The sequence below is a fragment of the Crocuta crocuta genome, unplaced genomic scaffold, assembly GCF_008692635.1.
Source record: "Crocuta crocuta isolate KB4526 unplaced genomic scaffold, BGI_CrCroc_1.0 scaffold348, whole genome shotgun sequence".
Taxonomy (NCBI): domain Eukaryota; kingdom Metazoa; phylum Chordata; class Mammalia; order Carnivora; family Hyaenidae; genus Crocuta; species Crocuta crocuta.
Genome location: NW_027529573.1, coordinates 1358348 through 1372331, shown reverse-complemented (window position 1 = coordinate 1372331; position 13984 = coordinate 1358348). Strand labels below are relative to the sequence as shown.

The 13984-nt window shown below is 46.1% G+C and overlaps 1 protein-coding gene across 2 annotated transcripts in view; it reads left to right on the top strand.

Moving 5' to 3' along the window:
• LIMK2 (LIM domain kinase 2) overlaps positions 1-13984 on the top strand; it is a 59895-nt gene that overhangs the window by 28329 nt on the left and 17582 nt on the right. The window contains exon 1 of one of the 2 annotated variants that reach the window (XM_077761575.1): positions 3020-3424. The exons of the other annotated variant lie outside the window; for it this stretch is intronic. Within the exon in view, the coding sequence (XP_077617701.1) occupies positions 3372-3424 (53 nt within the window). The 5' untranslated portion in view covers positions 3020-3371. Of the gene's footprint in view, positions 1-3019; positions 3425-13984 lie in introns of those variants that run through there. 2 annotated transcript variants of the gene reach the window in all.

Here is a 13984-nt window from a genome sequence, read left to right as displayed (position 1 = left end):
GGGAAGAGAGAGCCCTTGCAGCCTCCTGCTCGCATTCCTAGACACCGACTCACTGCGCCCGCCGCCGCTGGAACAGCAGAGCTGTGTGAAATGTCAAGAGGAGTTATGCTCATGGGTTCCCTGGCCCCAGTCTCTTTGTGGCTTGCATTTTCTTCCATCTGCACTCTGTTCATCAGATGGAAATCAGAGGGTACAATTAGAAGATAATTTGCTAGTTCCAGACTTAATTTGGGGCCCCCTTCTTGCCTGATCGAATTACAAGGAAACATAATAGATTTTGGTGAGAAATAGTTGGCTCTGTCACTGGGAGAAAGAGAGCTCTCAGCTCTCCAGCTGGACAGGCCTTTTGGTATCTTGTGTGTTGTTTCCCCTTTCCTCCTCTCTGTGCTCCACCTCTCTGTGGCTCCTGTGTGGCCCCAGGTTGGGATCCTGTTCACCTCCAGGCTAGCTCAAGAGGTTTAGACTCCACTAGAGACCAAACAAAAACAAGGAGCCCTCTGCAACCTCATAGGGCTGACAAATGTTGAAGCTGGAAGCTATTTAGAGACCTACCCAAGGCCCAGACAGAGGCAACTACTTACTGAAGGCCACATAGCTACCCATAGAAGTAGTAACAATAGTCTTAATGATATTAGCAGCTAACATTTATCAACCCTTAATGTGTTCCAGACCCTGTGCCAAAGGCTTATGTGCAGTGCATTGTCACATTCAAACCCATACAGTCTGGCTCTGGGCCCAGACTGGGCTCCAGCATAGCAATGGTGGAGCTCAGTATAGAAAGCCTGGGTTCAAATCCTGGCTTCACCTCACACTTACACAGCTGGGTGACCTCACACAAGCAGTGGAGACTCTTTGTTCTTCAGTTCCTATATCTGTAAAAAGGGTGAAATCATAGCACTACTGACTAGTGTGGGTTAAAATTCATTCATATGTGTGAGTGCTGTGGTCACTGCTTGCTGCAGGGTGAGCACCTAGCCACTGCTTGTTCCCTGCTGGCTGCTCCTGGGGCTGGAGTGTGGTATCTGCATGGCAGTAGATAAATGTGGCTGAGTTCTGCACACATGCCAAAAGCCAGCCTTCACTAATAAAGGCAGTAAACAGAGTGGTTGAGTGCCTTTGCTGCAGAGCAGAGGTTGGCAAACTATAGCCCGTTGCCTGTTTTTGTATGGCCTCTGATTTTTGCAGTTTTTAATGGAGGTGGGGAAGCAAAAAAGTGTTTCATGGGACATGAACATTACATAAAATTCAAATTTCATTGTCCATAAATAGAGGTTTACTGGAAAACAGCCACATCCGTTTATATTTTATATGCAGGCATTTTCACAGTGCAGTGACAGAGTTAAGTAGCTTTGACAGAGTCTTTATTTATGTGAGCCTGCAAAGCCTAAAATATTTATTCTCTGGCCCTTTATAGAAAAGGTGTCCTGACCCCTGATCTACAGTCACACTTACAGGGTTTGAAACCCAGCTATACCACTTACTAGCTGTTTGTCTTCAGACTAGTGATATAACCCTTTAGAACCTCAGTTTCCTCATCTGGTAAATGGGGATGATAACCCCATTTATTGGCAATTTAAGTATGATAGATGACAGATGCAGAGAACTTAATACAGAGCCGGGAACATACGAAGTGTTTAATAAATGGTAGCTTATTACAGGATGCAAACATAATCTCTCTTATCACATTTGTTGTTACCCGTGTGTCCAGTCAGTAGAGGAATGGGAAAAGGTTCCCTTGTAACCCAGCCACCACCTTTGCCACAGACTTTCCTGTCACAGTGATAGGGTGACTTCAACGGAGAGGAATGTGTGCCTGGTGAGAGAGAACTGCTGTCACTCCCTCAAGTCCAGCAGTGGGGTCTGGACATGTTGCAATTTAGCAACCTTACTTTTCCTCTCACAGTCCTGCAGGCAGGGGAACAAGAGGCTTTCCCAATGGTGGGCTCTGTTTTGGTCATCCCCTCATCCAGTGCTCTTCAGCCAGACCACCGCTCCAGATACTAAGGCCTGTCATCCCCACAGACACTCCCAGCCTTGTCCTCCTTCATGTCTCATTTTTCTGTTTGAGAAATTTTGTTACCTGGACACAGTGCAAGAAGTGCCACTGCCCATTGAGGCCAATGGATGGCATTCTGGCAATGAAAGAATAAATGAAAGAGAGGTGACAGGTGATCTGGGCTCTAGTTCCTGTGCTGTCTCCCACTTGTAGGGCTTTGAGGGAGATATTTCCCCTTGAAGAATCAGAGTAAACTCAGGCCTCAGAGCTCTGGCTCTGGAGCTCTCACATGGGCCTACATTTCAATCCCAGCCCTGCCACTGACTAGTATTTTGGCCTGGGATTGGTTAACTAATCTCTCAACCTCGATTTCCTTGTTTAGAGAGGTAATTCCCATCTTAGAGAAATATGAGAGTGCTTACACAGTGCTTGCTACATGCAGAAATGTCAGGTGTTAGTTAACACTCCACGGTGTTCAGAAGTGGAGTGGCAGCCCCCATTGGCCAGCCCTGGGGGCTGTCCCCAGGCCAGGCAGAAGGAAGGGATGAATGAGGATCCTAGCACCAGGACCCAGTAGATGCTAGCCCAGAGCAGAAATCCTAGAAGGCAGTTCTCTGGACCTGGGTCTCCACATCTGTCTCTCCAACCCTGAGAGTCACCCCCCGCCCCCGCTTTTGGGGGGAGGCGTGGCTTGGCCTAGAGTTGGTATCCTTTGCTTTCGTTCATCTCCGAACAGGGTTACTATCCTTTGGGCGCTCCTCAGGCTAGGGACACTTTGGAGCAGATGGGCTCTTTCTCTCTTACCCTACCCTTCCCCGAGCTCAGGGATGGACTCGCAGCCAGTCCTGGTTATTGTCTATGGCGCTAGCCTGCAGCCTCCCTCCAGCCCAGCTCCACCCCTTGCCTGCAAGGTCTATTTCCTAATAGCTGCTCCAACCACACACCTCGGTTCCGCGAGGAGCCCCTCCTCTTCCTCCCTCCCTCCCTCATCAGGGGAGGGACCAAAGAAGAAGGCTAACTTGACAGCAGCGCTTCTTTCTTAGCTAGTCACCGGCCCCTGCCCAAGAATCCCTGTGTGTGTGTAGCCTCGGCAGAGACGTGGTTCTCCCGGAGTCCCCAGGGTTTGCCGGAGCTTACGAGAACTGGGGAGGAGCCATCCCAGCCATGAGCCCCTGCAGGAATCTGCCAAGGGGCAAGTGGCCCGGCGTCCTCACGCCCCTCTGGCTGCTCCGGAGGGAGAGGTGAGCGCTGGGCAGCCCGCCCACAGCCGGAGGTGCCGGGAGCCCTGGGCCTGTCATGGTGGCCATCCGCAGCCAGCCTGAGGCACTCCCAGACGGGTTTGCTGCTGAGCTTGTTTATCTGGTGTGGGAAGAAGATGGGGAGTTACTTGTCCGTCCCGGCTTACTTCACCTCCAGAGACCCCTTTCGGTGAGTTGGGCTCCGAGTCCCCTTTTCTATCTCCTCTTCTGGCCCCGGTCCTGAGGGGGAGGGCAGAGGCCTCCCTGAACTTGCCTCTCAGATTTCACTAGTCCTTTGACCATCGGTTCAGAATAGGCTTGGTGAAGACTCCCACCATGATCTAGGAATGGTGAGGTGAAGGATATGCCCAGGTGGAAGCTCCTGGGGAACTCTGGCTCTCCTTCCTTCCCAGGCACACCTGAAAGACCTCCAAAAGATGCCACTGACCCTGCCTATTCTTGGTGTTACTGCTTCCGGGGGAAGAGCACAAATGGGGTGCTTTCTTTCAGCTCTCACATGTCTTACCTGCAGGCCTTGCTGTCTGCCAGGAATTTGCCTCAACAAGCAGGATGGGCAGGTTTTGCCAAACGGCATGGAAGAAGCTGGCAATACCTGGGTGTGGGCAACCTAGTACACAGTAGGTGCTCTATAAATGCTTTTTCTATTAATGGCAGGCATATTTGCCTCTGGCTTTAAGGGCTTCTGAGCTCCCAGGTGAGTACAGTTACTAAGGAAAGGCCTGGGCAGGTACTTCCAAGACTGGGGCAATTGGCTTTGGGCTTCGGGTAGCCCACCCCATCACCCCACCCCTGTTGCACACAGGTCAGGTTCCCAGGCCTGAGACTTCTGGGGGCCTTTTTCTGTGGAGCTTCTCAGAGGGAGGTGTGGAAACTTTCTACTTCTGACCTGCCTTTCTTTGCTCACTGCCCCACCCTACCTCCAACAGAAACTCCCCTGGGGGTTTCTGGCCCTCTGGGTCCCTTCTTGAATGGAGCCATTCCTGGCTGGGGTGGGGCTTGTTTTCATTCTTTGGGAGCAGCCTGTTGTTCCAAGGGCTGCCTCCCCCTCACCAGTGGTCCTGGTCTACTTCTCTCTTTTGGCTTCCCCAGCCCAGCTTCATGCCCAGACCTTGCTGCTGGGATACTAGTCAGGTGGCCATGCCCTGAGCAGAAAAGCAGAACACCATGTGGTTTCAGGGAATTACTGGACTCTGGTAGAGTGATGGGAAGCCTTTGGATATGGGGGAGGGGGAAGGGAACTTGTCCTCTGTGCTGACTCTTCCAGGCACCCTGCTAGGCGCTTTATCCTTTGATTCTCTCAAAACCTAATGGCATTATGTATCCCCATTTTACTTAAGAGGCAGCCACTTTCAACAGTTAACACGTGGGGTCTCTCTGGCCAGTCTTCTCATATTCCTGAGTTTGTTTCATCATTCCAAGAAGCTGCACCTTCCTCTGTTCGGACCTCCCCCCAGGGTGGTCTCAGATTTGCTTTTCTCTGACAGCAGAGTCCAAAAAGGGCCCCCATAGGTTGTCTGGAACATCGGAGGGATGGCAGAGATTCCTTTCTGAAGAGCCAGTGGGAATTGATCTTGAGTTTAGGAGGCAGATTTTACCATGTGGAATCAAGATGCCAAATGTTTGAAATAGCCACTAGTTTAGCCAGAGCCTCATTAATCCCTCTTACTCTAATCCTGGAAAGGCAGTTTAGGGAAGGGGTTGTTCCCTTAGGAGCGAGGAATGCTGTGCCCCTTTTAATCTCTGGCGACAGGACACAACTCAGGAGCTAAAGCAGATAATGAATTCTCAACCTGGACCTTTGAGGGTCATGCCACTGATGCCACCCGAAGTCCATCTGTCCTTCCTTTGTCTTGCTCTGTCTCCGTGCCTCTGGGGAACCTGACTACCCTCTCTCTGCCCCAGTTCTTCTTTGCCCAGCTGGAGTTGGGCGGGGGTGGGGGTGGGTTGTTGTACTGACTCACTTTAGACCCTCCCACCTCCCCCAAATGAGAGGCCACATCCCTGGAGCCACTTCTGAAGAGAGAGCCAACACTCAGGGCTCTGTGCCCCACAGGAGGGACCACCCAGACCTTCCACTCTCTCAGGTAATCTGTCTAATCAATCACCACTGTCACTCACTAGTCAGAAAATCGCTTCCACCATCAGCCCCCTCCCTTATTACAGGGCATTCTCAATGGCTCCTCTCTGACCTGGTGCCAGTCCCCTCCCAGGACCTCAGTTCCTCCTCTGCAGAGCATAGGATTAGGCTTCCTAGACTCCTGAACACAACCCTTGCCAGATTCTGTGAAACAAATTAAGTCCTTGACCTGAAGCTTCTGGGGGAGTACAAAGTCCACCAGAGTTCTAGGGCTGTGGTTGCAGGAAAGTGACGCAACCAGATTCCACGGGGACATGATCAGGCGTGACAATGCGCAAAAGAGGGAAGGGAGCAGGGAATGAAGAATGTTAATTTCTGTACTCTATATGCCTCTGCCTGACAGACTGCCCTCAACAGAGTACCACTAGTGTGAAGGGGAGATACAATTTTGGTCACTTCCAAGTAAGAACATGCCTCAAATTGGAATTTACAGAAGAGGTAAATTAAGGAGTGACTTTTGTCTGACATCTTTAAAGGATTTTTCTTTTTATAGAATTTCCCTTAATGTCTAACATTGATTTTAATGGGTTTGGTTTATACATTGTCTCTTGAAGAGAATAAGTGCATCTTTGTATCCTAAAGTAACCAGTGTTTAAAGGGAGAAATTATTTTTAACTCTGCCCAGCTTATCAGTAACCTTTGACAGCTGCCTTAGGTCCTCTAAGACTCCTCATCTAAAAAGTGAAGGACTTGGATCAGGTGAATGATTCCTATAACCACAAGTCATGTGGCTCCTCAGAGATACACAAGCTCTTTTCCATTTTTTTCCTAATCATGGAGGCTCTACCCTTAATGTCAGTATGACTACACAAATTCCTTGAATCTACAGGTTTCCTGGCTTTTGGTTGGAATTGAATCAATGCACTCTGGTAACACTTCTTGCTGATCAGAATATTGTTATGTGTTTGGTTATTTTTTTAAAGCAGGGTAATAGCATAGTCCATAAGAATTACAGCTTCACTGACAGCCTGTTTCAGTCTACAGGATGGATGGGAAGGAGGAGTAATAAAGGGATCTTTAGTGATAAGAGACTGGGCTTTGATGGGCCAGCATCCGTAGGTGCCTGTTATATCCATCCTTCTGTGCCTAGGGGAGAGTTGGCATCCCTGGTCACAGTATCCTCAGGCTATGGCAGAGAGACCTGCCCATTTTTCCTTTTTAGCCCAGTCAGAGCTCAGAGGCAAGGGTTTGGAAACAGCTTCTCCTCAACAGTCTGTCTGCCTATTCAGGAGACTAAAGATGAGCATCCAACCAGGCTTTACCAGGACATGAGAGGGCTTATTCTTTTTTTTTTTTTTTTTTTAAGTTTATTTATTTTGAGGGGGAAGGGACAGAGAGAAAGAGAGAATCCCAAGCAGGCTCCATACTATTAGTGTGCATAGTCCAATGTGGAGCTTGAACTCACAAACTGTGAGCTCATGACCTCAGCTGAAATCAAGAGTCGGATGCTTTACTGACTGAGCCACCCAGGCGCTCCATGGTGGGCTTGTTCTTTAACTTGTATAAATCTACTGTAATAGTGACTACTTCAGCCATATAAGGTTGAATGAAATATTACCTGTAAACATTTGGTCTGAAAAGTTTGCATGTGAGTGAGGGCTGGGCTTATTATGTCTTATCTCACTTGGCTTCTCCCAGCACAGCACCTTGCCTGTTTGGTCTTGCACATCCTAGATGCATGGTAACTATTTCCTAATTGATAGGAATTGATAATAGTCAATTGTTTTCTAATTTATTAGATAAATTATTCATTTTAGGACCTTCTTTACTCACAGAAATCGGTTTGGTTCTGGGCTAAATGTAGATCCATGTTGCTTAGGCACGGGAGGGAAAGGAGTCTGTCTACTTTTGCCCTTGCTGTTCTCAAGTTAAAGAGGGGAGGGAGGGAAATGAACATTTAGCAGGCACCTGCTGTGAGCATTTTTACATAATTTTCATAAACTGGTGAGGTTATATCATTACTGGTGTACAAACTACAGCCTAGAGTCCTAAAGTAACTTGCTTGAGGTGACACAGATAGTAAATGGCAAAGAAAGAATGTGGACCCAGGTCTTGAAAGATTTATTTGTGAGAATAACCTAATCCCAACCTGATTATCTTTTTTCTTACCTCTCTCTCTCTCTTGTTTTTTTTTTTTAAACTGTGTTCCCTGATAACTCAAAAGTCCTTAGTTTGGGGCCACTGGCTGATTCGGTCAGTGGAGCATGTGACTCTCGATCGGGTTGTGAGTTTGAGCCCCACACTGGGTGTAGAAATTACTTAAAAATAAAGCATTTTTTAAGCCCTTAGTTTGGGTCTGAGCTGCCCACTAAAGTGACCACTAAGGTTCGTTTCATTTTGCAGCTACCCAAGCCCTCTACAGTGCTTTGGGAGAGGAATTTTGGAAGTTATCCTTGACACATGTGGGCCTGTGATCTCCCCTGGCTGGAGGGTTTCAGCTCTGTTCCCTCTCGTTGCTCAGGAGAGGGTGGTGACTGATGCCTCAGACCTCAGTTCAGGGCTCCACCACCAGCTCCCCTACCTCCAAGCTGGATGCCCTTGGGCAACCTGCTACTAGGGCAGATTTTGACTTTCACTTGAAACTTTCAAAAATTTGAAAGCTGCAAAAAAAAGTCTTGGCTTTGGGAGAAACATACTATGTCCATGGCCTTCAACAATCTGAGGGAGGATTTTTGATTGTAGCACTTTACATTTCCAGAGTGTGTTTTGGATTCTTTTTTTTTTTATGTTTATTTACTTTTTTCTTTTTTTTTAATGTTTGTTTTTGAAAGAGAACAAGTAAGGGAGAGGCAGAGAGAGGGGGCACAGAGGATCTGAAGTGGACTGTGCTGACAGCGGGGAGCCCAATGTGGGGCCCAAACCCACACGATACAGGACTCTAACCTGCAAACCCCTGCACACCATGAGATCATGACCTGAGCCGAAGTCGGACACTTAACGGAGCCACCTAGGCACCCCATAATGTTTATTTACTTTTTGAGAGAGAGAGCATGTGTGCGTCTGCAAGCAGGAGAGGGGCAAAAAGAGAGGGAGACAGAGGATTCAAAGCTGGCTCTCTGCTGTCAGCACAGAGCCCAGTGCAGGATTCAAACCCACCAATCAGGAGATAATGACCTGAGCTGAAGTCCAGTGCTTAACAGACTGAGCCATCCAGGTGCCCCATGGATTCTTTTCGTAAAAAGGCAGAGACTGCTGGGGAACAGAATGCTGTGAACTAAGGGAGGAGAATCATTGTGCCATTTAAATTCAGTACTTGTATTTAAAGGGAAGCCTCACAAAGTGTTGACAACTCAAGGGGACTTGAGCTCTCATTTTCACAGATGCAAATCCTGAGGCCCAGCTTAGTAGATGTGCTGCATTACTCAGGTGCTCAAGTGATGTAGTCTGGTGGAAATGACTTCATAACCAAGTAACACATAGGTTAAGACTCTAGCTCCATCCTGTATGTGTCAGGTGACTTTCCACAAGTGACTTGACTCTGCTTTTTAGTATTCTGTAAGACAGGGATAATCCCGTCACTTTGCAGGGTGTGGTCAGGATATAAGTAAGGCATCTCATAGAGCGCTCAGAATATGGTTGGCATTTAAGTTACAATTGACAGTAACTTTTCTTAATATCCAAGCCAGGACTCTAAGTCTTACCACTCAGGCGACCTGAGAACCAGTTGTGTTCTGTGACAAAACAGCTTAGGGACCCACAGCCAACCTTCCTTTCAGCTGTTCACCTTCCTGTTTTTCAAACACACCTGTGTCGGCCAACTTTGGCTGTGTCGCTGGCTTTGGCTGTGTCGCTGGCCATGCCCTTCAAAGGCATTCCTTGACATAGATGTCTGCATTGGTGATGTCGCTCTCCAGGCAGGTGTTCTTCCCAGAAGTCTGGCGTGGCTCTCTCCTGCATGTCTGCACTCGTTTCTCTCCCCACTCTCCTGGGCCTGGCCAGGGCTACTTGCAACAAACAAAAGCAGGATATTGGCAGTGGAAAGGAGGACGTGTTCTGGTACTCCTGTGCCCTGCAGCACACATACCATTGTGAGGGTGTAACCGGGCCCAGGCCTGCATTTGGGTGCAAATATGTGTGCACCAGCTTTCCTCCACTGCAGACAGTAGAAGGGCAGGACCTGGTGACCATGAGCCACAGAATGTTTCTGCTCCCACCTGGACTGCTGGTTCTTGCCACTCCCACCATTTTCAGTTTGGAAACCACTGCTAAGGGCTTACTGTACTGGGCTCTTTGTTAGGTGTTTAGTCTACCAACAGTAAATGGGACACTGCTCCTGTCCTCAGGGAGCTCACAGTCTAATGAAGGAGAAAGATAGGTACCTAGGACCTTCAAGTTAGAAGCTGGGAGGCAAGAAGGAAGTCCCTGCTCCTAGTGCTGGCCCTTTGGTAGGCTCCTCACAGTCATTCAGAACTGGATTTAGTGTCCTCACTGCTACCCTGAAAATAGGTGTTGATGTCGCCATTTGTCTCCTTTCACAAATGAGAAGTGAAGCAGCCAGCCCAAGATCACTTAGGTGGTAAGTGGTGATTCTGAGATGTGAACTTTAGATCATCTAGGGAAAGATATAGATAGGCATGGAATTAAGGGTATGTGGGGTATAGTCTAATTCCTTCATTTTACAGGTGGGGAAACTATATCCAGAGAAAGAAAGGGCTTGTCCAAGGGCATGTAGCTCCCAAGAACTTGAACCACACCTCTTTCTTCCCAATTCAGAGCTCATCCAGCATGCCTTTTACATTGAAAGGAATTTGAGCTGCATGTCCAGAACAAGGTCTTCCCCTTTACCTCCTATAATTCATGGTTCTCACTGTACCATTCTGGTATTTCATATCCATACTCTTCATGCTGTATCCAGCTCTCAAGTCCCTGAAGTTTAGCATCCATAGAACAAGTAGGAGAGGGGCACCTGGGTGGCTTATTCAGTTGAGCATCCAACTTTGGCTCAGGTCATGATCTCCCAGTTTGTGAGTTTGAGCCCCACGTTGGGCTCACTGCTGTTGGTGCAGAGCCTGCTTTGGATCCTCTGTCCCCTTCTCTCTCTGCCCCTCCCATGTTTGCATTCTGTCTCTCTCAAAAATAAATAAACATTTAAAAATAAAAAAGTAGGAGATGCTACAGGATGCTACAGGGGATGGCTGATAGCAGAAGCCATCAGAATTAAACATCCAAAGGGAACTGGACACTCCATAAAGAGTGATTCTCAGGGTCCTGCTTTCCTAGACTTCCCTAGCTCAATTGCTTTCCACAGCCGCTTCAACTCATTCCTGTTTCCCTCCTCCCTCCTGCAGTGCCCAGAAGTAGTAGCAACCCATTATGACCTCTCACCTTTCATTGTTAATTAAGTTTTGTTTAGACTTTATTTTCCCCAGCTCATTGTAAGCTCTTGGAAATTGTAGTAGGGAACCTTGTATATCTATCTTTTATATCTGCAGTGCCTAGCAAGATGCTGTAATAATACACTTGCTCTGCTCTTCGCAGTTTGCAAAAGGCTTTCCTCATACATTAGCTCATTTAGTCTTCATAGTGTTCTTTGTAGTAGTGTGCTATTAGTTGCATTTTGTCAAGGAGGAAGAGCTACTGAGAGAAGTTGTCCAGAGCTACCCAGCTAGTGGAGGAAATGGCAAATAGAGTAAGCAGCTGCCATTATCATCAACTTTAATAGCAGTTAACACTTAATGAGTTCCTACTGTACTTAGCCTTTTATATAAACCATCTATATAGTTTGGTACATATTATTTCATTTCCACAGTATCCATTTTACAGGTGAGGAAACTGCATCAGAGACGTGATGACCTAACTAGTAAGTGGCAGGGTCAGGATTCACGTTAAGAGGCCACTCCATCCTGCCTCTCAGAAGTAAGGATAAGGCCAGTGAAGAGTGGTGTGAAGCCTTGACAATAAGAATAGAGCCTTCGCTGGAAAGAACGAGGTGGCATGGCCTCACCAGGGTAGGGAGCCCTTAGCTCTGAGTTCTAGGAGGCTCAGAAATGAGGAGGAGCTTCTATTTTGCAAACCTGGTCTAAGAACCCACCAACCTGACTGAGGGGTGGAACTTTATAGTCAGGTAACTGGAGGAGAAGAGCTGTGAGCCTAACATGTGTATCTTGCACAGTGATAGTGGAATTTTGTTTTCCCCTATTATTTTATTTTCAAAAATTTCAAATATATAGAAGAGTTGAAGGAAAAGTTCAAAGAACACCCAGTGTATATCTTTCACCTAGATTTAACTTTAAGCCACTTTCTCTTTAATTATGTATACACATGATGTATTTTGTTGCTGAACTATGTAAAAGTAAGTTATAGATATCTTGAATTTCACCCTTAATTACTCTAATGTGTATCTTCCAAGAAAATGAATAGTAATTTCACAGTATAATCTAATGTATAGCCCAAACTAAAATTTCCTCAGTTGTTCCAAAAATTTCACTTATGGCTGTTTTCTTTTTCAATCCAGAATTGAATCCAAGGTTTAGATGCTGCATTTGGTTGCTGTGTCTCTAGGCTTTTTTAATCCCTGTACCTTTTTGCCCCCATGACATTAACTTTTTGGAAGAGTGAAGAACAGCAGTCTTACAGAATGACCCACATTCTGGATTTACCTGATTGTTTCTTAGTGCTTAACATAATTTTTTCACAAGAATGCTACATGTTAATAAATTATGTTAATAAAACTTAATATCACCAGTGGTGTTTGTAATGGATTGGGTTTTTTGAAGAACAGAAGTGATTGAGCTTCTTTGGTTCATTAAGATATCTGTCTAGACCAGAGTTTCTTTTTTTGAGAGAGAGAGAGAGGGCATGTGCAAGCTGGGGGAGAAGGTCAAAGGGAGAAAGAGAATCTTAAGCAGGCTTCACGCAAAGGGCTCAATCCCATGACCCTGGGATTGTGACCTGAGCTGAAATCTAGAACAGAGGTTCTTAACTAGGGCCATGNTTTGGTACATATTATTTCATTTCCACAGTATCCATTTTACAGGTGAGGAAACTGCATCAGAGACGTGATGACCTAACTAGTAAGTGGCAGGGTCAGGATTCACGTTAAGAGGCCACTCCATCCTGCCTCTCAGAAGTAAGGATAAGGCCAGTGAAGAGTGGTGTGAAGCCTTGACAATAAGAATAGAGCCTTCGCTGGAAAGAACGAGGTGGCATGGCCTCACCAGGGTAGGGAGCCCTTAGCTCTGAGTTCTAGGAGGCTCAGAAATGAGGAGGAGCTTCTATTTTGCAAACCTGGTCTAAGAACCCACCAACCTGACTGAGGGGTGGAACTTTATAGTCAGGTAACTGGAGGAGAAGAGCTGTGAGCCTAACATGTGTATCTTGCACAGTGATAGTGGAATTTTGTTTTCCCCTATTATTTTATTTTCAAAAATTTCAAATATATAGAAGAGTTGAAGGAAAAGTTCAAAGAACACCCAGTGTATATCTTTCACCTAGATTTAACTTTAAGCCACTTTCTCTTTAATTATGTATACACATGATGTATTTTGTTGCTGAACTATGTAAAAGTAAGTTATAGATATCTTGAATTTCACCCTTAATTACTCTAATGTGTATCTTCCAAGAAAATGAATAGTAATTTCACAGTATAATCTAATGTATAGCCCAAACTAAAATTTCCTCAGTTGTTCCAAAAATTTCACTTATGGCTGTTTTCTTTTTCAATCCAGAATTGAATCCAAGGTTTAGATGCTGCATTTGGTTGCTGTGTCTCTAGGCTTTTTTAATCCCTGTACCTTTTTGCCCCCATGACATTAACTTTTTGGAAGAGTGAAGAACAGCAGTCTTACAGAATGACCCACATTCTGGATTTACCTGATTGTTTCTTAGTGCTTAACATAATTTTTTCACAAGAATGCTACATGTTAATAAATTATGTTAATAAAACTTAATATCACCAGTGGTGTTTGTAATGGATTGGGTTTTTTGAAGAACAGAAGTGATTGAGCTTCTTTGGTTCATTAAGATATCTGTCTAGACCAGAGTTTCTTTTTTTGAGAGAGAGAGAGAGGGCATGTGCAAGCTGGGGGAGAAGGTCAAAGGGAGAAAGAGAATCTTAAGCAGGCTTCACGCAAAGGGCTCAATCCCATGACCCTGGGATTGTGACCTGAGCTGAAATCTAGAACAGAGGTTCTTAACTAGGGCCATGACTAGGCTTCAGACCTTGACACACACACACACACACACACACACACACACGTGACCTGAGCTGAAATCTAGAACAGAGGTTCTTAACTAGGGCCATGACGAGGCTTCAGACCTTGACACACACACACACGTGACCTAAGCTGAAATCTAGAACAGAGGTTCTTAACTAGGGCCATGACGAGGCTTCAGACCTTGACACACACACACACCATACCTAAATAATATGTACATTTTCCTTGTATATGCCTTTTTCCGAGAGAGGCTTCTTAACTCTTACTAGATTCTCTGAGGGCTTCAAGACCCAAAAATGTTCAAAAAAATAAACACTGGTCTGCCAGGTGAGGTATGCAATACAGAACTAGTTTCTGGGATCTTTTTTATTCTGAATTGGCTTCCTTTGGAGAGATGGCAGTAAACTGTAACTTTTCTCCATCCTGGCATTGGATC